Genomic DNA, 21,664 nt, shown 5'->3' on the forward strand with positions numbered 1-21,664 from the left:
GGGAGACTTCACTCAAAAACCTCAGAAGCCTTATTTGAAATTAAAATGAGTTTATGTTAACATTGATCTTTAGATTGAGTGCGATAGTGTGGACAGAATAAGAAGTTAATGTATAAATAAGGCAGTAGGGGCCTACACTTTTGATTTTTTTTTTCCCCAGGTCCTCGTCGTGTGAGGGTGAGGTGGGAGTTTGCCTGCAGTGTTTTCTTTGATATGCCGGCAATGCCGGACTTAAAATATTCTAACCTACTTTTCCTGACCGGCCTCTGCGGGGGACATGATGCAGTGGCGTTATCACTCCGCCATCTTAGAATACGAGCATTGGAAAACACCCACATGGCGCGCGGCGTAGGCTACAGAATGGGCCAATGAACAACTAGCCTGAAGATCACGGCTCGGCTCACGGTTCGGGTAAATAACGCACTAAATGTACTGTAAGCCCACGTACAATGACCTCACATCATTTACATGGCATGGTTTGGGAGATTCGAAGTTAAGTCCAACTTACATGACTGTGTACACATTAAAATACCAGTCTGTTATGACCAACTTTCTTTTGATTGATAGGCGAGGGCGCCCCATTCAAATTACACCACGTGCGTAGGGTATCCTATCTTTCCAAATACGATTATAATTGCCATTAAAGACGTACACAGACCCTTTGTAGTAAAACAACTGCACCATTCAACTGCATTTTTCGTTGTGTCAGGGCTTGCTAAATACTAGTCTTGAAGTCAAGACGGTAATTATTGTTAAGCGCGGTGTGTAGTTACAGCGCGGTGTAGCTACGGGGACGATACACACACCCTAGATCCCAGTATGTGTGTGTGAGTCAGTCGCCCTCGCGCTACCTACGACTGTTGCATGTGTAACATGGCACTGTGACTGTTGCATGAAAGGCAGACAAATAGGCAGCGCCTAACGACTTGTCATCAAGTCTAGCTACATACACAACTTAAAAACTTCTCCGGGCGAACATTGCCTCTGTAACCCAAACCCTTCCAAAGCGCTTGTTTTATTGGTTCGATTTCCAAAAATAACACCTGCAAATTTGTATTGTAAAGGACACCCAAGCCTAGAGTGAACTTCAAGCTATTATATTTCCTATAAACAGGAACATGAGCTGTTTAATACCCAAACCAAAGCCAAACACGAACGGCCTACAACAAACTTTGGCTGATAAAATCACCCGGCTTTTATTTTGGAAATCAGCACTTGCATACTACCAACCTTAAAGGCAGTAGACACTATTGGTAATTACTCAAAATAATTATGATCATAAAACCTTTCTTGGTGACGAGTAATGGGAGGAGGTTGATTGTATAAAACATTGTGTGAAACCGTTCCCTCTGACGCGCCATAGTTTTCGAGAAAGAAGATTTTCCACGAACTTGATTTCGAGACCTCAGATTTAGAACTTGAGGGTTATTTTTCTGTCATTATTATCTCGCAACTTCGATGACCGATTGAGCTCAAATTTTCACAGGTTTGTTATTTTATGCATAATGTTGAGATACACCAACTGTGAAGGCTAGTCTTTGACATTTACCAATAGTGTCCACTGCCTTTAAACCATGTACAATGTATAGACACTATAAAACAAAAGTAACCCTGGCGTTGATGTTCTTGTTTTTAAAACAAATGACCGGGAACCATTGAGACTCAAGTCCCCTGCTACGATGTTTGATTCTCTTAGAGGGAACTTCCTACAGAAAACACTCAAAAGTTCTGACCGTGGATGTAATGTTTTTCTCCCATTGGCGTGACAAAATAGCCGGGTTCCAGGGAAGGAAATTATGGCCCGGAGGCATTTTTTCGTGTGATTGCTTTAAAAGAAGCCAGGGTAGATGACCCAACTCTTCTACGGGGCCTATTCAATGGAGTTGATGTTTGTATAGACTTGTGAACAAGTCGTTAAATGTCTGGCGCGGTGATAGCGTTCTGACTCCCCGCGCGATTACCAATCTCCCCGATATTCTCGTGAGACCGGCGCCGGCGCGAGACTATAGCTCTCCATGACGGTCCCAGGTAATGGGGGAGTAGAAGTCAGCAACCAGCAGTTCGCGCAAAGCGGTACACGACTATCTCACCGCGACAGACCATTAACGACTTGTCCACAAGTCTAATAAATTTGTAATGCGTGACGTTATTAATACTGACTGCCCCAGAATATATTATTCAGACTTCCCTATGTTTCAACAAGAACTTAGAAAAGGTCATTACAAGATTCATCCCATTACATATTCCCACAGAGCCTTTATGAAAAGAACGGAGCTCATTAAAAACATTTAATATGTCTATACTTTATTTAAAAAAAAACTGTGTTTACATATAATTTACTGGTGTGACATTTAAATAAACTTTTTAAAGTGCCGAGATGTGCAACCAATACATGTGGTGTATACTCATTCCATGCAACAGACACATATCAAATCAACGCTTAATGATCATTCGATGTCTTACAAATTCTGTAGTGAAGAATATAAAAACTACTCAATATAGGACTTTTGTTTTTGACCTACAGAGGTATTGGAGGCAGGAGTTCCCGTAGACTTCATTCAAGTCCCATTCTCGTGTTAGATGTGCGTAAGTATGCATATCACGCCAACTTACTATAAAACAAGACGTAGCATGCACAGTACAATGCCGTGCTCGCCGTCAAAATGTGGTCCGAAAATGCAGAGCATCACAAAACAGGAGTTTCCTGGGGATGGCACGGAATTGGGACTTGAGTAAAGTCTATAGTTCCAGAAAATACCTCCCTCCCACTCCTACTACCCCTAACACAAACACACACGGTTGTCCAGTGCCAAATTTCATAGAGCTATATCAGTAGAAAATAGAGCTCAACATTTGTGAGCAGGACACCCGTCAAAAGTTGCACATGTGACAAAGGAGTTTGGCTGGTAACCTTATTCTGGTGACCATAATGGGTGCGTTCGTTTAGCTTCCCTGGGTCGACCCCGGCGTGTGGCGGTTTTTTTTTCTAGAACGAACGTGGGTAATTATCTGCACACGTTCGTCCTGGAAATAAAAAAACGCCACACACCGGGGTCGGCCCGGGGAAGCTAAACGAACGCACCCAAATGAGTGTGCTTGGCTATTTGTTGTGCTTAAGCAACTCTAACTGGGGCCTGGGTGGATTTCACAAAGAGTTGGGACTAGTCTTATCTCGAGTTAGGACAAGTTAGTAGGTCTAGCCATACGTTTTTACCCTCTCTAGATCTTAGGACTAGTCCTAAGTTAGGACTAGTAGGGTTAGTCCAAACTCGACCCCTGGAGTGGATTTCACAAAGAGTTAGGACTAGTCTTATCTCGAGGACCAGTTACTCGTCCTAACTTAGGACTATCCATGCAATTTGTATATCTCCTAGGACTAGTCCTAAGTTAGGACTAGTCTAAACTCTTTTTGAAATCGACCCCTGTGCTTGTTCCCCCATATTGTTTGGACTTAAGTCTATATCAACGAACCTTTAGACCTTTATCATGCTGTCTCCATCTAGGTCATGCTCCTTGCATCGAATGACAAAAATGAATGCTAATAATCAGTATGCAAATAGGAACCAGACTATTGTGTTCTTCCAGCCTCGGTTTGGTTACATTGATATCAATGGGAGCATTTCAAGATGGCTGCACCATGATACAGCCTACGACCACACAGATTGTTTTGTTTAACCGCCCTCTGTGTCCACCGGTAATCATGCTCCCACACACCTCTATATACTAACCAACTTAAATATCTAGCGAGCTGCATGCACAAAACGACTTAGGTACACATTTTCCACTTATACAACTATAAATCCTTTGAAGAAATAAAATACTAAACCCTATATTTCTTATTTACATTTTGTACAATGAATGGTAAGTCAATAATATCAATAACAATACAGCCCCTATCATCAACGTTACTGTTTCTCAGTTACTAAGCAAAAGCTTTAAATCTAGGTCAAACCAGGTAACAATGTTTTATAATAGATGTTGAATTTGCATCGGTGATAAAGAATATTCATTTTGGTTGTTACCCATTATACACCGATGTATGTGAGCACAGCCGTCGATTTCACAAAACTCTTCCTAACTTAAGACTTATCTTAGGATTTAGGACGAGTCCCAACCCTGCACTGTAGGATGCAGACATTAAGATTAATCCTAAGTTAGGATGAGTTACTCGTCCTAACTCGAGATTAGACGAGTCCTAACTGTTTGTGAAATCGACGCCTGTACACACAGTACTGCCCCGAGTCCTGTGAAAAACGTATCACAGGCATAGCACTTGGTGTTTTTTTTTTTTTGGGGGGGGGGGGTATGGCACTCTTTTTTATCTCGGGGGTGGTGGATAGGGGTGACGCTCAGAGAGCATTTGCCTCTGTATATGCTCATGTTGGATTTGCTGTGCCAGAGCCTCCGGTAGGGGCGGCCTGTACATCCTAGCATGTGGAATGGAGTTAGGAGGGGGTGCCATAGCAGCGGCTGTACCTGGGTTTATAATCGGGTGAGGGGGCTGGGGTAGGGACAGTGGGTTTGGGGGTAGGTGGAGTGTTGGCTGTAGCACGGCAGGCCCTGGCTGATCAGGGAGGAGCCCCCCATAAGTGTGGTGAATATGTTCCTGTGGGTGGAAGTGTACATGAGTGTGAGAATGCGAATGAGAGTGATGATGAGGCGTCGGCGGTCGCCCGGCTGCTGCTGCTGCAGCTGCTGCAGCAGCTCTCGGGTCGCCCATCATTGCCATACGTTCAAGATGCAGGCGCTCTGCTGTTAAGCGGTCGACAGCAAAAGCGGAATTCTCTGGCCCGGGTACCAGCATGGCTAAGTGACGCTCAGCATGAGCACGCTCTAAGTTATGATTATAGGCATTAATCTGTTGCGGGGATGGCATGGGTTCCCCAGGGTGGTGTGGGTGGGGTGGATATGCAGCAAGAGGCGTTGCTGTAGAGGTGCGTACCCCAGCGTACTGCTGCTCATACCCAGGTTTCAGACCTCGATCTCGCATCTCCCTATCCCACAACTCCATCTCGCGCATCTCCCTTAAATCGCGCTGCTGCAGCGCCCTCAAGTCCCGCTGTCTTATATCCCTCTCCTGGAGCTCCCGCTCCACCAGATCAATCTGTGCCTCCCTGCTCCCCATGGCGTAGACCTGCTCGATCTGATACTGCAGCATTGGATCTGGCCCCATGAGGTTGCTGGCTGGATTGCCAGGCCCGACGGCAGAGTGGGGCCTGGCATACTCACTCAGGGTCCTCATAGCTGGAAGATCTTGGCCAGGGTAGCAGGCGTACCCGGGTGAACCTCTTGGAGGAGGCATGTGCATCTGGCTCGGCTGTTGAATGCCGTATGATCCAGTCACTTGAGCATCTGCCGTCGTATTCATTGGTGGAGTTTCTGGTTTCTTCGGCTGGTAAAAAAATAACAAAACAAATGAAGGATTCAAAACCACTTGTACTTTTTCAGCAATGGATGTGTGCTATCTTACCTTGTCCAGATGCCATTTAAAAGTTTGGTTCTAGACAATAATAAATGATAACCGTAAGGGTCTGATACATAAAACAAGAAATGTAGTTCTAGCACACAACAGAAGGGACACAACAGAATTGGTAAGAGAAAAAATTTAATTAAACCTTACATTAAACTTTAACGGTGTAATGATGACGATAGTACAAAACATACTTTGAAATATTTTTGTATGAAATGTCATATTTGATAAAAAAAAAAAAAAAAAAAAATTCCCGGCTGGAATTTATAACTAAGTCACATTTTATTTAATTTGTTTGTATAGGTGTCATGCAAAATGTGTTATCTGTTTTTTTAATATTTTTTTGTGACCCAGATGGCCGATAGATCTCAAACTTCTAAAGGTTTGTCAGTTAATGTATATGGTGGATTACATACAATACGTCAGCAAAACCAGTTTTGTAATGATCCTTTACTCTGGTAAGTGGTACTTCTATTGAGGAAAATATAAGTTTGTAATGGAACTTTGCAAAAAGTGCAACACAGCAAAAGCACATGAAGCACCACAGAAATCACTGTGGGTTATGTCAAGGCCTGCTCAGTTCAAGTTAAAATACTGTGACGACCAAAGGTAACTTACCGTAGCCTGCCTTTCAGTTCCACTTGTCTTCCTTTGCCGACCTTCTTCCCTCCCTCTTGTTTCCTCTTTCGAGACGGGTTCCTTCTTGATAATCTTCTTCTCTTCCTTTTCCTTGGAGGCTGCCGCTGCTGCTGCGGCTGCAGCAGCCTTAGCTCTTTTGGCGGCAAGCTTGGAGCTATCCAACGGAGCAAACAGCATATCTGTGCGACTGCAGGAGTTGTGACCGCGATGCCAATGACGAATAAACCTGGTAAAAAAAATTTAAATACTTAAAGGGAAGGTACACATTTGGTAATTACTCAAAACAAATATAAACTTAAAAACTGACGTGGTAATGAGCATTGGAGAGCTGTTGATAGTATAAAATGTTGTGACAAACGGCTCCCTCTGAAGTAGCATAGTTTTTGAGAAAGAGGTAATTTCTCACTAAAATAATAAAAGAATACTAGCTAGAAGTCTTTTATTCCTATCTGAAAGCACACAAATTCGTCCAACAAGGGTGTTTTTTCTCTCATCATGTTCTCCCAAATTCGATGACCAATTGAGCACAAATTTTAACAGGCTTGTTATTTTATGCTTATGATGGGATACACCAAGTGAGAAGACTGGTCTTTGACAATTACCAAAGGTGTACCTTCCCTTTAACTAAAGTCAGGTCTGCATTTTCATCCAAGTTTCTTGGGAATATTTTTTGTTAATCTTTATAGCATACTAAAACAGAAAACATGATGGAATATAATCAGGCGAGGTTTGCGGAAGCATCATGTGCTAATCTATTTGAGTAGGGATGGTTCTGAAAAGAACCAAGGGTTGACAACTAAACGTTTGCCCCGATTGTCTTCTTCCTCCTGAAGACAATCATAGCACATCAATCAAAACAACACTAATCAAAAGAGATTGAACAATCAGTCAATTGTTACATTTGAATGGGCCTTATCTCAACGACTATTGCTCATGGCACCGTACAGTAGGCTCTTGTAAACAGGCGAGATTTGAGTGACGTCTTTAAAACAGTATGGTGCTACTGCAAACCTCACCTAAAATTAATGTTCAAACGCAAGAGTGCCAACTGCATGTACTTACTTTGCTGATGAGCTGGTATGATCGGTGCGATCCACAACCACAGGATCTGGAGATGGCATGCGAGGATACACGCCTTTATCGTGTTCTTCCTCCTCACTGTTGGATTCTTCAGCATCTTCCCCCGGCTTTTCTGCTTCAGCAGGTGTCACAGACACGACAGCTTGTTTGGTTTGTTCTGTCTCTGGGTCGACAATCTCTGTTTTTACAACTGGGTACAGCTTTGAAGGATCCAGAGGTCTCAAAGGCTCTGGAGTTGGCATTCCATGCTCTCCTTGACGCTTCATAAATTGTTCTGAAGGAACAGCAGTTTCTGGTTTTCTTGAATTCTCAAGTGGTATATGCCCTCCAACTCTTGTCACCTGATCTTCAGGCCTGGAATGTTCTCTAGACCTCTGCGGCTCCCCAAAGCCAGGACCTTCTGGATATCGCGGAAACTCTCCCGATCTGGAAAGCTCATCTGGTCTAAGATGCTCCCTATGCTGTAAATGGTCCCCAATTGTCGGATTCTCACCGAATCTGCGAGGTTCTCCTAGCCTTGGATGCTCACCAAATTTGCGGTGCTCAATAGGCCTGCTCAGAATATCCCTGGATTGCAGTGGTTCTGCTGTTTTAGGTTGGCTCCTTGGTCTTTGAAGATCATCAGGCCTCAATTTCTCCACTTGAGGGAGCATGTGCCGATGCCTAACAGAATCATCTATGCCTAGAGGTCGCCCAGGTACATGACGGTCGTCACGTCTTTCGTTATCCCCAGGTCTAGGGAAGCTCTCATGTCTCAAATGCCCATCTGGTCTGAGTGGATGACCAAACGCTGGACGGTCCCTTTGTCTGAGATGTTCTTCCTGTCTGAGTAGTTCTTCTGGCTTTTTATGCTCTCCGGCCTTCAAGGGCTTACCAGGTCTCATGTGCTCCAGGGGTTTGGGGCTATCACCAAACCTTGGGTGTTCTCCTTGTCTCATGTAATCAACAGGTCTCAAATGCTCGCCTGGTCTCACAACTTGACTAGGTTTCAAGTAATCAACATGCCTCAAGGGTTCTCCAGGTCTTACATGTTCAGGTCTCACATACTCTCCATATCGTAACTGTTCCCTGGAATGGCCAAGATGGTCCCCAGGAGGACGCTGTCTGGATTTGTCTTCCGACGATCTTATGTTTTCGTCAGGGTGTTTTGTTAGATCCTTTAATGGCATTCCCTTTTCTTCTGGTAGTTTAAAGTGTCCCCCTAGAGGCCTGCCCTGATCAATCAGGGGGTAACGATGTTCTGCACTTGGTTTGTGCTTCTCTCCTGGAATACCAGAAGGTGCTATTGACAGCCTAGAGTCAACCTGTGTCCTTGGAGATGCCCTAGACTCTTCTCGTATATCTCTCTCATCTCTCTTCGTTAACTCAGGATGTCTTCCTAAAGGCTTAGGACTGAGTGAGTAATCAGCAGGTGGCCTAAGTGATCCAGCTGATCTCACGTTTTCCTCCAGTCTTTTAGGTTCCTCTGATCCTTGTACAAGAGAGCCTCTTGGTTGCCTGATACCCTCACCGCCAAACCGCTTGTTTTCAGCTTGGTGTCTGTAATAATCTATGGAGTACCTAATCTGATCTTGTTCCTCCTTGACACATTTGTCTCTTTCTGAGCTCTTCAAGGTTGCTTGCGTTCTCATGAGCTCTGGAGGTGGGCCGAACCCCTCCGGATGATACCTCGGCTTGTCAACTGGAGGGCGAGTAGGGGACCCATTGGACGGCGGGCGCAAACTTGGAACAGGTGGTCTGACACTCCCATCCGGAAAGTAGAATCTTTCATTAGAGCGTAGATAGTCAATGGGGTGGCGAAAGTGTCCCATGGGATGCCTGAATTGCTCCGGTTGCTCTACTTGGGAATCAGAAAGTGGAGTAGATTCTGCAGGCTGTAGTTGGGGCGAGCCGGAGTTGGAAGCAGTGTCGACTTTGTCAGGTCTGGGTTCCTTCTTGATCAGAGGTAGGGGCTGATGCTGATAATGGTCCTGTTTGTCGATCTTTTCCATCTTGATCAGAGGCATCGGACGATAGTACGTCTCAGGTTTATTGACCAGAGGTTGACTATGTGGGCTGCTGATCAACGGGCTGCTGAAGGCAGGCTGCCTTGGTGCCTCGTCGGGATTTTTGAAATGTTGGATAACAGGAAAAGCTTGGGAGTGACTCGTCTGGGTATTCATTGCCATGGGAACTTCACTACTCTCATCCTCGTCAATCTTCTCCTTCTTGATGTTGACGATAGGAATGATGAGAGGGACAGGGCGTATCGTTGGCTGGTTTTCAGAGTTGTCCATTGGTGAGGGTGACCTGGACGAAGAACTGTCTGACATCCCGTCTCCTTCAAGGTGACTGGACTCATCATTGGCATTATTAATGCTGTTGCTGTCTGTTGTTGTTGCTGCATCCTGGTCGTTATCAGATGCAGCCTCAGAATTATCAGCTTCCTGTTGATCATAAAATTAAAACAAAACATGTCACGTCAATACTTGGTCGCTAGAGGCCTACGGAAAATGAATAGTGCTAGCTTTTACCAACAAAACTTAAAAAGAGTTGTTATAACAGCAAATAGGAGAGCTTTTGATATGCCTTTAAGCACTTCACATCGATTGATGTTTTATCCACAACCTAAATTATCAAACATGAGTGAACAACAAATTTATGAAAATTTATGAAAAAATTTAAGATTGTTTCTTCGTGCGTTTACCTGTCCTTCTGTTTCGGGAACTGCAGAGTCCCCAGGTTCCCCTGCTCTTAACTCAGAGGCTTCCTCTTCCTCCGCCTCTTCATCTTCATCTTCATCTTCTTCTTCGTCTCCAGGTGCTTCTTGTTTGATGGAAGCAATACTTGGGCTGTCAAGATTTTCTGTACCTGGCTCCTTCTGCAAGACAACGAGGTAACAGAAACAAATTTCGTCAGTTTATAAAACCCTTTTAAGTGTTAACGTGCGAAAGGATACCTTTGGTTTTTTTGGAAAACGTTTGATTGTTTTAATCCCATATAAATGTATATAGAGACACATACAACAAATCTGTGGAAATTCTTTTTCAAAAGGTGGTAGTGTTTCTGAGAAGAAGGCAAAACATGTCAATGGAATACACGGAAGCTATACAACCGTAACATGCCATGAAGCCAGGGATCACAACCAAGTTAAACAAAACAACCTGGTAAGCGGCAGTAGAGGGACCACCTTAAGGGGATGTGACTTTTTGTCAATGTACACTTCACAGTTTATACACATACAGAATCACAACAGAACAAGTTGACGTCATCTATCATACAGAGTGATATCAGGTTTGAGGGTTTTTAATCTCAAGGGATACTTAATTTTTGGTCTCTTGATTCACACCAGAGAGAAGCAGATAACAACAGCAATAACAATAAGCAATATCAATCAAACTTAAGAGTGAAAAGTCTACCTTGATTTTCTTCTCACTAGACTTGGTGCTACTGTCGCTTGAGGTGCTGAGAGTGCTGGGTGAGTTGCGATGTTTGTTGGGTTTTCGCCCCATGTTGACTGGGCTACAGGGCTCACTGACGCTGCAATGTTTGTTTCGACCACTCCTTAGAGTTGAGCTCACCTACAATGAAATCAAAACCATTAATAAACTGCAATGGTAATAATTGTTTTTACACTCACTCCGATGTGTGTGAAACATCCGCGTGAGGTTAAAAACAAATAATAATTTTTAAAGCCAATGAAAATTAAACATTGGCAATAATTGTTTTTAACAACTTTTTTTTTAAATGTTCTGTTCAAACTTAGGCCTACCATGCTCCTACCTAAATTAATAATATTTTAAACCTTACATCTACAAAATAGTGTATAATTGATTACATATCCAAATTTAATGGGAAGATATGTTCAATACAAAAAAACTATTGAATAAATAAAGTTTTTAGTTACATTAAGCCTATTGCTAACTTAACCTCTGTCTGAATCATGGTGCTTTGTTTAAGAGTGTAATTTGTCCATGGTTTGTCAATAATAATATTACCCTCCTACTTTTGTGCCCATTCCATCTGTGTGCCTGTTTAGACACATTCATCACATGATGTTACATTCTAGACCGCATTGCATTAATAATAATAATTTGTACACCAAAGGATGTTCAAATGTGCACGTTACAATACAAATTCCAGTCATAATACAAACAAAGTAGCCTCAAAACACAAAAATGTACAAACAAAAAATGCAGTGAGAAAATTACACATAATTTGTTAATGCATCAAAAACATAAACACGGAAATACACACAGTAAAGTTTATAATGATTAGAGTAAATTCTGATGAAACAAGATTCAAAGGCTACACATTCAAAGGAACATGTAACTGCAAAGATTTAAAATTCAAAGAAGCTAGATCTCTAGTTCAGTGGGATTCGAACCGAGCCCACACAGGTGGAAGGCAGGGAAGACCCCACTCAGCAAACATGGAATTATTATATACAAGTTTATGCATGTGAAACACAACATCAGATGTCAGAAAAACATGATACAACTTGGCAAGTTCACATTCAAATTAATATGTTATCGCACAGATTTTAAATTCATAGAAGATGTTGTATCATTCAACTTCAACGTGGAAACATTATACAATGTCGTACATCTATATAAATACACAACATCAGTGAAACATGATTCAAAAGGTACACATTCAAATGAACAGGTAACCACAACAATATAAATTCATAGAAATTAGATTGTAAAACCTCACTAGGGAAAAACAATGACACAGTAATCTGTACAGATGTTGATAGTCAAAAGGTGAAACATACAGAGAACAGGTTAGAATCCTTCAACTTCAAAATGAAAACTGTAGCACAAGACTTTGGCTTTACAGAATGGACCGTTCCGGCTTTCCACTAAGCTCCACCCACCGCGCGCGTGAGCAAGACACGTGTACGAGCACACCCAATGACAGTCTGCACGATTCTGCCGCGCGTGCCAAATATACGCGCACGCATGACCGAAGTTTGTCCGACCACAATGATTGCTGTGATTGGTCAAATGGGTGAACGCGCACAGTTTGATTGACAGGCCGGATCGGTTCATTGTGAGGTTGTGCCCCAGTTCTCATTTTTCATTCAATGCATAACACATTGATACATAATAAAAGGTATTAATAATGCGTATTCCCAAAACATGATCAAAGCGCATAATGGGCTTTTCAGTTCAATTCAAAATCTTCTCAACACTTCACATTCACATTGCAAAGTGTCAATAAAAGGTCAATTACACAAAAGATGCTGTGAAGTACACAAATATAAATAAGTACAAACAAACAATGAAACAGAGGAAATGAAGGAGTCCTATTCAAAAGACGAAGTTTTGTACAGAAACACATAACTGAAACAAATTTCAAAATTTAAATAGAATAAATCGCGAAAAGGAGCATCTGAAAAGGTTGAATGCTAGACTGTGTAAGTACATGTATTTTCCAGATAGATCGGAGAAAGACCCAGCGCATAGGGACTTGTGATATGCGCTATACAAATATGGTTCATTATAGCAAATGTCAGGCCATTAACTTTTCTTTGCATAGGTCCTTTTGGGGTAAGTAAGCAGTTTGCAATCAGCTAATTTTAACATATTCCCTACCTCCCCCCCCCCCCCAACAACAAAAACCCAAAAACCAGGACATGCTTATTAAACTTACCAAGTCCCGTTGTCTCCTCGTCCGTAGCTTATGCCGGACAACATCATAAGATTCACCTTCTCGGACCGGCTTGAACATGAACGCTGGAGGTTCTCGTGGGTTCGCAATGGGTGGGAGCTCCCCGTATTTCTTGAAGCCCAGCCGACAATTGGTGCAGAGAAGGATCCTCTCCCTGGAGCCGTGGTGCCAGTCTTTTGAAGCTGTTAACAATTCAGAATCAGATAGTCAAATGTTCTTTTAAAAAGCCAAAGACAAACCTTCAAGTTGACATGGGTAATGAGACTTAATAGTAAACAAGTAACCATCCAAACACAACAGAAGTTAAAAAAATAAATACTCAGGATTTTTTTTAGCAAACATCATGTGAACAATATAACACAAGTATGTCCCTATGAAATTAGGCCTTGGATAAAAATTGGCAGTCATGAAAAGTCAACATGGGTCCCAGATTTGGAGATGTTGTTGATCTACAATCTCGACCATATCTCATTGGGCCCCCTGTGCTCTCTTCCAATGTTGGCTTCCATTGTCTTCTGCGCTCCAGTCAACATTAGGGACTTTTCGTTTTCGACGACGGATGGTTCTGTGGCGGTTGTTCCGCTAAACGTTTTCAGCACAACGAAGATTCATCCCAAGTACTGTCGTAGAAATTGAGGGACGACCGTCCTCAAAGCCGACGCATGCGCAGATGAAGCCAAATGTCATCTTTACCGTTGCAGAACCATCCGTCGTCGAAAACGAAAAGTCCCTATTGAGCAGGGGGACGGGGGAAAGTTCTAATGTAAATTGTCAGGGGGAAGTGGACAGGGAATGTTGAATGTAGCGTTGGGAATAGGTGGCCCAAGCAGTTTGGTCGGGATTGTAGATAGACTTACTCGTGGTGAAACAGTGTCTGCAAGCGTAGCTGCTAAAATCTCTCTCGCTGTCATCACTGTCCATGTCACTCTCACAAGCTGAACTTAGATCCACTGCCAAATAAACAAACATTCAGAAAATTCTCAAAGGTTTCGACCATTTTCAGTCGAGTGTGACGCTGCCAGTTACTTCACACCTAAACTGAAACTTAGAAGCTATCAAATAATACTTAATTTGGGCCTATGGACAAGTCATTACGAATGATACTTGCTTCGTCCTTCAGATGGGACTTATGTACATGTAGGTCCTGTGTGTGCTGTGTAATATTATAACATAAAAGAACCCAGTATTGACCCCTTGCACACGTGTCACACACGGCGACTGATGCCACGCTCACCATGTTGGTGGGCAGTTACGTTTACGTGTATTAACGCCGCATCGCCTAAAACACGCACTTCACTGCATAACGCACAGCATAGTCAATGCATAGAGTTATATATGAAAACGCACAGTGAAATTGCCCACCAGTATGGCGCAGTCAAGATTTTTCTGCTGATGACGTCAGGTGAAATGGGTCAATACTTATCGTTATGAGAAGGGGTTTGACCTGCAAATCGCACCACAGCAACTTGCAAACCATGGTGCCATGTTAATAAAAGGGTCTTCTATTTTGAACAAATCAGCAGCGCCTTGAGATGCCCTCAGTGTAATAACGCGCTTTAGAATAACTGTGTTTGTCAAAGTGGTTTCTTTCCTCGCCTCCCAGCTCTAGGACCCCGGTTTTAAACCATCCCAAGGCACTAAGTAGATTGCGTTTTCAGTCCCTTCCTCACACATCTTAAAACTGAAAATCCCATCCTCGTCTTCTCTCCATTTGTTTCTTAGCCATAGTACAGTAATGAAATTCCGCTTTTCTAAGAGTCTTTGCTTCACAATCAGAAGAGATTAAATTAAAGGAAATGAAATGAATTTTTAAAAAAACTCACAGAATTCATTTGATGGTGGTCTGTTCGCTCGGGCACAAGTTTTGATTCGTGGGAACACACTCTGTCGACGATGCCTTCTGTAGATCCTCTGCCCAGACGCCTCGGGACTCTTCTTCCAGTAATAATAAAACTCAACCAGCTCACCCTGCATGAAATATCACAGAAAAACGTTCAGAGGAAAAGGCAAGGTATATGTACCTTTGGTTTTTGTAACCATTTTATTGTTTCAATCCTATATCAAAGCCATAGGACACTTTTGGTAAACAGTATTGTCCAAGGCCCACACTTCGTGTATCACAACTAATATATAAAATAACAAACCTGTGAAAATTTAGGCTCAATCGGTCATCGGACTCAGGAGAAAATAACGGGAAAACCCACTCTTGTTTCCGCGCGTTTCGCTGTGTCATGACATGTGTTTAAAAAAAATCTGTAATTCTCGATATCGGGAATTGATATTGTTTTATCGTTTTCTGAAAAAGTAAAGCATTTCATGGAATAATATTTCAAGAGAAGTCTTTCACCATTACTTTCTGTAAAATTTGTAAATCTGTGAACTTTTACTTAATTTTTCTGTACCAAAAGTGTATAATGGCTTAAACATTAAAATCTTTCAGGCTTGCAAGCTACAGTGATTAAGTTTACTTCTGAGACATCCTTGGTTTATTTACCAGAAATCTACAATGATAATAATTCAGGTTGAAACAAAAACGAGAAGACTCACCCTGTCCTTGTGAGGGAGGAGCTCTTTACGAATGCGGAAGAAATTCTTGCCGTACTGACGTAACCCCTTGACAAACATTTTCTACAGCAGGAAAATAACACACTTATGTGAATAGCACTTAGATTCTACTTTAGGCTCAGTTATAAAACAAAATTATTTGATCAAAAGAAAAAGTTTCAAGACCATGACCAGTCACTTTGAAATACACTTGAAAAATTACTTGAAGGTTCGCAATATAAAAATACAAGAGAATCGAGAATTGCAAGGATATCATGTGCAATCCCTAATAGGAATACACAATCCGAGTCACATCTGATAGCAACGCTTCTCAAATTCAAATTTGGGACATAAAAACTGATATCTATTTTCATAACCACAATACTTTGAAGTGAAACATTTCTCAAAATGCTTCAGATTACCGGAAAGGCTTCTCACTAAAAAGCTGTATTGCCATTGTAGTTTTAAGAGTAATTATGAAGCGTATACCTTATCTTTAATAAACCCTCACATCATATCTCTAAATATCTCTAATTCTTACCGTTTCTTGATCGTTCCACTTCTTATCCACAGAGCGAGGTACGCAGTGTTTGACCAGAGACTGAAGGGCACGACCACAGTTGTAATCATTCTCATGAAGCTGGGGAAGATGGAAACAAAAATCAAGGTATGTTTTGTAATAATTAATTTTATTGCACTGCACACTAGCAAAACACTAAAAGTTATTAAAAGATGCAATCCTCAAAATTTGTAAAAACAGATAATTTTTCATTATCCGCGATGCAAAAGTTTACATCTTATACATCGTTGCGGATACCTGCTGCTAACACATAGTATTTGAATTGCCCCTAGCCATCGGGCTTGCTCAGTTATCTAGAGGTAAGACATCTAGCTCTAGCAATATATAGGTCCTAGGTTCTAACCCCACATGACTGATTTTCACAGAACTCGGGAAAGTACCGAGCATAGAATACTCAATACACATCAGTGTAAGGATAAAACCAACTTATATTTATATGACATAGCAGTCTGAGGAATTTAAATTCTAAATATTTCCTTATCAATTTCCTGCTTAGCAGAAAGGAGCAGGATACCAGTCACAAATTGTACATGTGACATGCTATTTTGGCTGGTAACCCTATTCTCGTACGCATAATCTATCTTGTTGTGCTTAGCTACTTTTTGTGTTAAAGCAGCTCCATGGAATTGGACCCTGTCCAGAACCACGTCTTGGGGTCAGTTAATCTACGGTTTTAAAAGAATAGATTTTACTCACACACTGCAGAGCATTGATGGTTGTATCATCTTTTGATGCTACTTCGCAGCCTTCCTCCGGTGAGCCTCCATCGCACATACCAACAAAGGCAGCCATGCTCCTAGAGTTGGTTAATAAGTACAAAGTATCAGAACATGGCCGAGTCCGAATTTGCGGCTGCCGCTACGGCAATGACTGGAGCTTGACTTCATCATGCTTTGAAGTATAAAATGCCCTTAGTGTAAAACAGCCGTAGCCGTAGCTGTAGCCGCAATTCGGACACAATTTTTAGGGACTCTACAGAGGGTAAAAAAATCCAATAAAAGAGAATGGGGTGCTCTTTCTTATGGTAGTGTATACAATTTGTCGTGGATATGTTTATTTGCAAGGCAGTAAAAAAAATCATGTTTACTGTAATGCATTGATGAGCGCTACATGGACTTTTATGAGTCAGTCTGGGGAATATTGGTTACCATTATTACCAAATATTAAAAATAGGGTGTCAAACTTTGCAATTATACATGTATCAAAAAACAGGATATATCAAAATTGCTCACTCATAGCACTCACACCATAACATGTAAACAATTCAACAAGTCACATATACAAAATACAGGGGTCAAAGGCTAAGGAAATTGGTGCGCAGAATGACGTGCTCTTGAGCTAAAAACATTTCATATTCAGATACTCAAGATATATAATTAAATATATGATGAGATTTATGAATATACAAACCAACATGATTTAAAATGGAAGTTAAGGCCCTAAAACATGAATACTCAGATTGGTTATGCACATTTCAAATGAGAAATATACACAATGTAGTAAAATAGCACAGATATTCAAAAATATGCACAAATTGTATCCATGTACATGTATATTCAATAAATATAAACAAAGATATAAATGTATACCACATTCAAAAGTATACACAATTATAATAGGCAAACAGCAGATATTTGGGAATATACACAAATAGCAGAGATATTCACAAGTATAAAGGCAAGTAACACAGATTCAAAAAATCACACAAATATTCAAAAATACACACAGAATAGCAGATGTTCAAAAATATTAACAAAAAGCACAGGTTTTCAAAAAAAATTATAGATGTATATAGCAGTCAAAAATATACACAAATGTTATAGACACAGATATTCAAAAATATACACAAAGTAGTAAAATTATTCAGAAATATATGCAAATAGCGCAGTTATGCAAACAAACAACACAATTAGGACAGAAATTAAGAAACACAAAACAAATTAAGCTGAATGTATTAATGGTTTATCTTGCCAAAACCCCCAAACTGTTGAGTGAGGCAAAAAAGTACCCCCACCCAAAGTACATGCGCCATGTTCTCCCAGGGTAAACCGGAAGTTCTCAAACGTACCTTGCGGCTTGAAGGTACATCTTCAGGTCGATGTCATGGATGGTCGGCTTCCACGTCAACTCTTCATGGTTGGTAACTGTGGTACCGGTGACCTTGACCTTTGGCCTGAGGTCGGGCAAGACGGCCTGGTGGCTGGGACCAACGCGAATCTCACCCTGGGTGCTAGCGAGCCGTCTGTGGATGTCATGAAATAACAATATCACCATCAGTCATATACAGTTTCAAATATTATAAACATACATAAGGCTTTTGTAGAGCAACACTACGTCAAGAACGTAGCCCATTAGATTGGGTACAGATAATGTTTGATACACTTCTTGAATGTCCGTAGGGGGTCAGATTCCCTGACACAACATCTTTTAAAGCGCCTTGAGCGTCACCGAGTGACATACATGAGCCACTATTATTCCATTGGAAAATCTTAAGGTTGGTTTATAGTCGGTCGCGCGATGGTCGGGCGATGGAAATCTTGACACACGATCAAACAAAGACACAGTTTTTAGGCCTCAGCGATGACTATAAACTTCGTCGCGCGTCAAGATTTTCATCGCGCAACCGACTACATACCGGCCTTTAAAGTCTATGGGAACTTTTTAAAGGGCACCAAGGCCAAGACAGGGGCAGAGGCCACTGACTCCATGGCCTTGGTGTTATTCAAGACCTGTTTGAACATACCTTGTTTCTGGATTGTAGCCGAGGATATAAAAGAAGGAATCAGGCCTGGCATTGAAGTCTTTCGCGTTCTGGATATCCTTAAAATGCTTCACGTTTCCCTTACCCCTGAAACGGTGAACAAGTTTTTATAAATTTCAATTGAAATAAAAAATAATACCAAACAAGTTCTTAAAGCATTTTTACAATAAGCGTATCAAGGGCGCTTTACAGTAGTGCCCAGGTCATTGGGCCAATTACATTCCTTTAACCTACTCTTAGCTCGCTGGGGAATATACAACCCCTGGCAACCATAGCAGTCGAGAGGCGTTTCTTGTACACAATATCAACCTCTACCCTCGCAGGTACCCATTTATACCCCTGGGTGAAGAGAAACAATTATAGTAAAGCATCTGGCTCAAGGACACAAGTCTCATGACCGGGAATTGAACCACACTCTAAACGCCAGAACTTGAATTTGATGCTACCCTACTTAAACTCTCATTTTTTACACTTAATAAAAAATTATTAATAATCAATCAATTACAACCAATCAATCAATCAATCAATCATGACTCACCTGAGGAGAGATACATGATAGTTTTCCGTGGTGTCCGAGACAAAGAGTTCCCTGCTCTTAATGACAGGGTCCTTAGTGACAAGATCAATCCCTGAATCTGAAATGGAAAAAAACAGAAATAATGATATAGAAAATTACTTCGCAAAAGTAACCATTTCATTTTAATACAAATGGTCTCACAATAAAATGATACCCAAAATGGTGCGCATTCTTCTGGTTTTATTTCTACGTGGTAATCACAACGTCTGCTGAACAACTTAAACGAAACTGGTTGTCGATACTTACCATTTTCTGTATGCCTGTCTTGCACCAGAAGTTGATACACAGAGTCTGGCACCTCTGACTGCCGGTAGAACCACTTCACTCCGACAATCACGTTATCTCGTTTACTCTACGGACAAAACAAAACAAATCCATCACAATTACATTTTGAGGTTTCTTTCTTAGTACAATTGTCTGACGGCTTTACTTTGGAGACTCATAAATGCTTATGTTTGTTCAATTGTTACGTGCGCGCACTGGGCATGTATTTTACCATGTGAGTGGTTAAGGCCTTGCTTTCATTGTTCTTAACTAAACATTTCAGAAATCCCCGAAACATGTCCTGTGAGTGAGCAGGCAAACATTTTAGAATTCTTGACGATAAAAGGTTTCAAGCAACTCCATAATTACTCACCACTCTGAAGTCTTGTATTGTGCAAATGAAGTATGGCATGTCTGGTCTCGGACTCTCCACATAGACACTATCTGTGGACAGGCAATCAATAAATGTGATGTTATTATTAGTTAACCTTCATACTAAGATCTTTCAGTTTACAAAAAAAACATTTTCCAATTAAAAAAATCACTTTAGTAACACATTGTAAACTGCGGAAACTGACACTGTACTCGAAAATGTTGCAAGCTCGTACATGAAAATTCTAGATCTAGGAATATACACTTTCTCGTTAATTCGCCCCAACGGAACATACCTCCAATAGCATAAAGTTTCCCATCAAGAGTTGCGTAAGACAAGATTTCTCCGTCCGAATTCCTCTTGATGCGGGACGACAAACTGCTCTTGCGACCAGATGACTTCATCTGATGTGATCGCGGCTGGGGCTGACCATCATCCATCTGACTCCCCTTTGCTGCATCGATGGAGCGTTTGCGTCGAGGGTGGTGGTGATGGGTGTGGCCACTGCTCTCTTCCCCACCCTCCCTCTTCTCCCCCATAATGGGTGGGGCTTGTCGATACTAGATGGATCCTATCATCAATCGTTCAACATGTACCTGTAGGCCTGCAATAACGCAATTTACAGAATCAACCAGGATAATCATCATTGCTCGGCAAAGACTTGTGTCTGTGACCACCTCATTATGGCCAACTGCAGTAATCGGAAAAGTACAACTACCTTTTCTTTTTTCTTAATTTGTAGCTTTCAAACAGTAGCTTTTTTTATATGAAAAATAAGCCATTTTTATATAAACCAATTCCTAATCCTAGTTCAACATGTTCAATTCAACTTCAAGTCCAGCATCCATCACAAAATTAAATAAATCTCTTTTGTTTTATAGTTTATTTACATCCCTTTTAATCTATCTAATAAGTGGCGTCCAGATACAGAAATATTTTCCAAAAATTTCCACTGGCACTGCTGACCATGTGCCATTTATTTTCATAAACTGAACGGTGAAACTGAAAGTAAAACAAAAAAATTACATTAATTTAAAAATTTGAACACTGACAAATTAAAAAAAGGGGTAAGGGAGGCGAGGAGGGAGGAAGTTAAAATAGTTCTAGAAACTAGGGACGAAAATAAAAGCATATTAAACTAGTAAAATCTAGTGTGTTGTGTTCGTGCCACTAACTGAATTTTCTAATGAATTGTGTTTGGCACACAACCACAAATCCCGTCAATAAAAGTTAAAACGAGTGTTCAACACACAAATTGTCCCAAGTTACATGTAATTCATGTACTCTCTGTACATCCATACAGTCGCGTACAATTTTATTCCAAACACACACACACCGAACAAAGACATAAAAATACACCAACCAAATTCTACTTTAACTTGACAATTAAACCGATTCTAAATACTCACTCGTGTTCCTCTGGTCCTTCAGATATAACATATTACTTCAATCCATATCTTTTCCCATCCAAAATGGCCCAATTATGGAGTAAATAATCTTATTTGCATGAACCTCGAACAATTTTTCACCAAGTTTGTTAATTCCGTATTTAACAGAAATGAAATCAACAGGGGGCGCCCTTCATTACGACCGTTCTTATTTTTTACTGATTGGCCCATTATCGTCTGCTCAGAACTTCAACATTTATTTCAAAATTTGTAATGATCAAAAGGTCATTTCATGGAAAATGCATACGAATTTGACAATTTGAATAAAAATTA

At 41.1% G+C, this 21,664-nt stretch overlaps 1 protein-coding gene across 1 annotated transcript; it reads right to left on the reverse strand.

Moving 5' to 3' along the window:
* Positions 1 to 2,287: 2,287 nt before the first annotated feature.
* On the reverse strand, positions 2,288 to 21,497 carry LOC139950461 (uncharacterized). The gene is made up of 18 exons (XM_071949147.1): positions 21,353 to 21,497; positions 20,239 to 20,547; positions 19,944 to 20,014; positions 19,553 to 19,658; positions 19,268 to 19,364; positions 18,712 to 18,816; positions 18,037 to 18,210; positions 16,665 to 16,764; positions 15,930 to 16,028; positions 15,392 to 15,472; positions 14,668 to 14,812; positions 13,702 to 13,794; positions 12,827 to 13,026; positions 10,588 to 10,749; positions 9,876 to 10,049; positions 7,172 to 9,615; positions 6,089 to 6,335; positions 2,288 to 5,392 (listed from the first exon to the last, which is right to left on the reverse strand). The coding sequence occupies exons 2-18, from the start codon at positions 20,480 to 20,482 to the stop codon at positions 4,319 to 4,321; spliced, it is 5,616 nt and encodes a 1,871-aa protein (XP_071805248.1). The 5' UTR covers positions 20,483 to 20,547; positions 21,353 to 21,497; the 3' UTR covers positions 2,288 to 4,318.
* Between the last annotated feature and the right edge of the window lie 167 nt (positions 21,498 to 21,664).

The sequence above is a fragment of the Asterias amurensis genome, chromosome 18, assembly GCF_032118995.1.
Source record: "Asterias amurensis chromosome 18, ASM3211899v1".
NCBI lineage: Eukaryota > Metazoa > Echinodermata > Asteroidea > Forcipulatida > Asteriidae > Asterias > Asterias amurensis.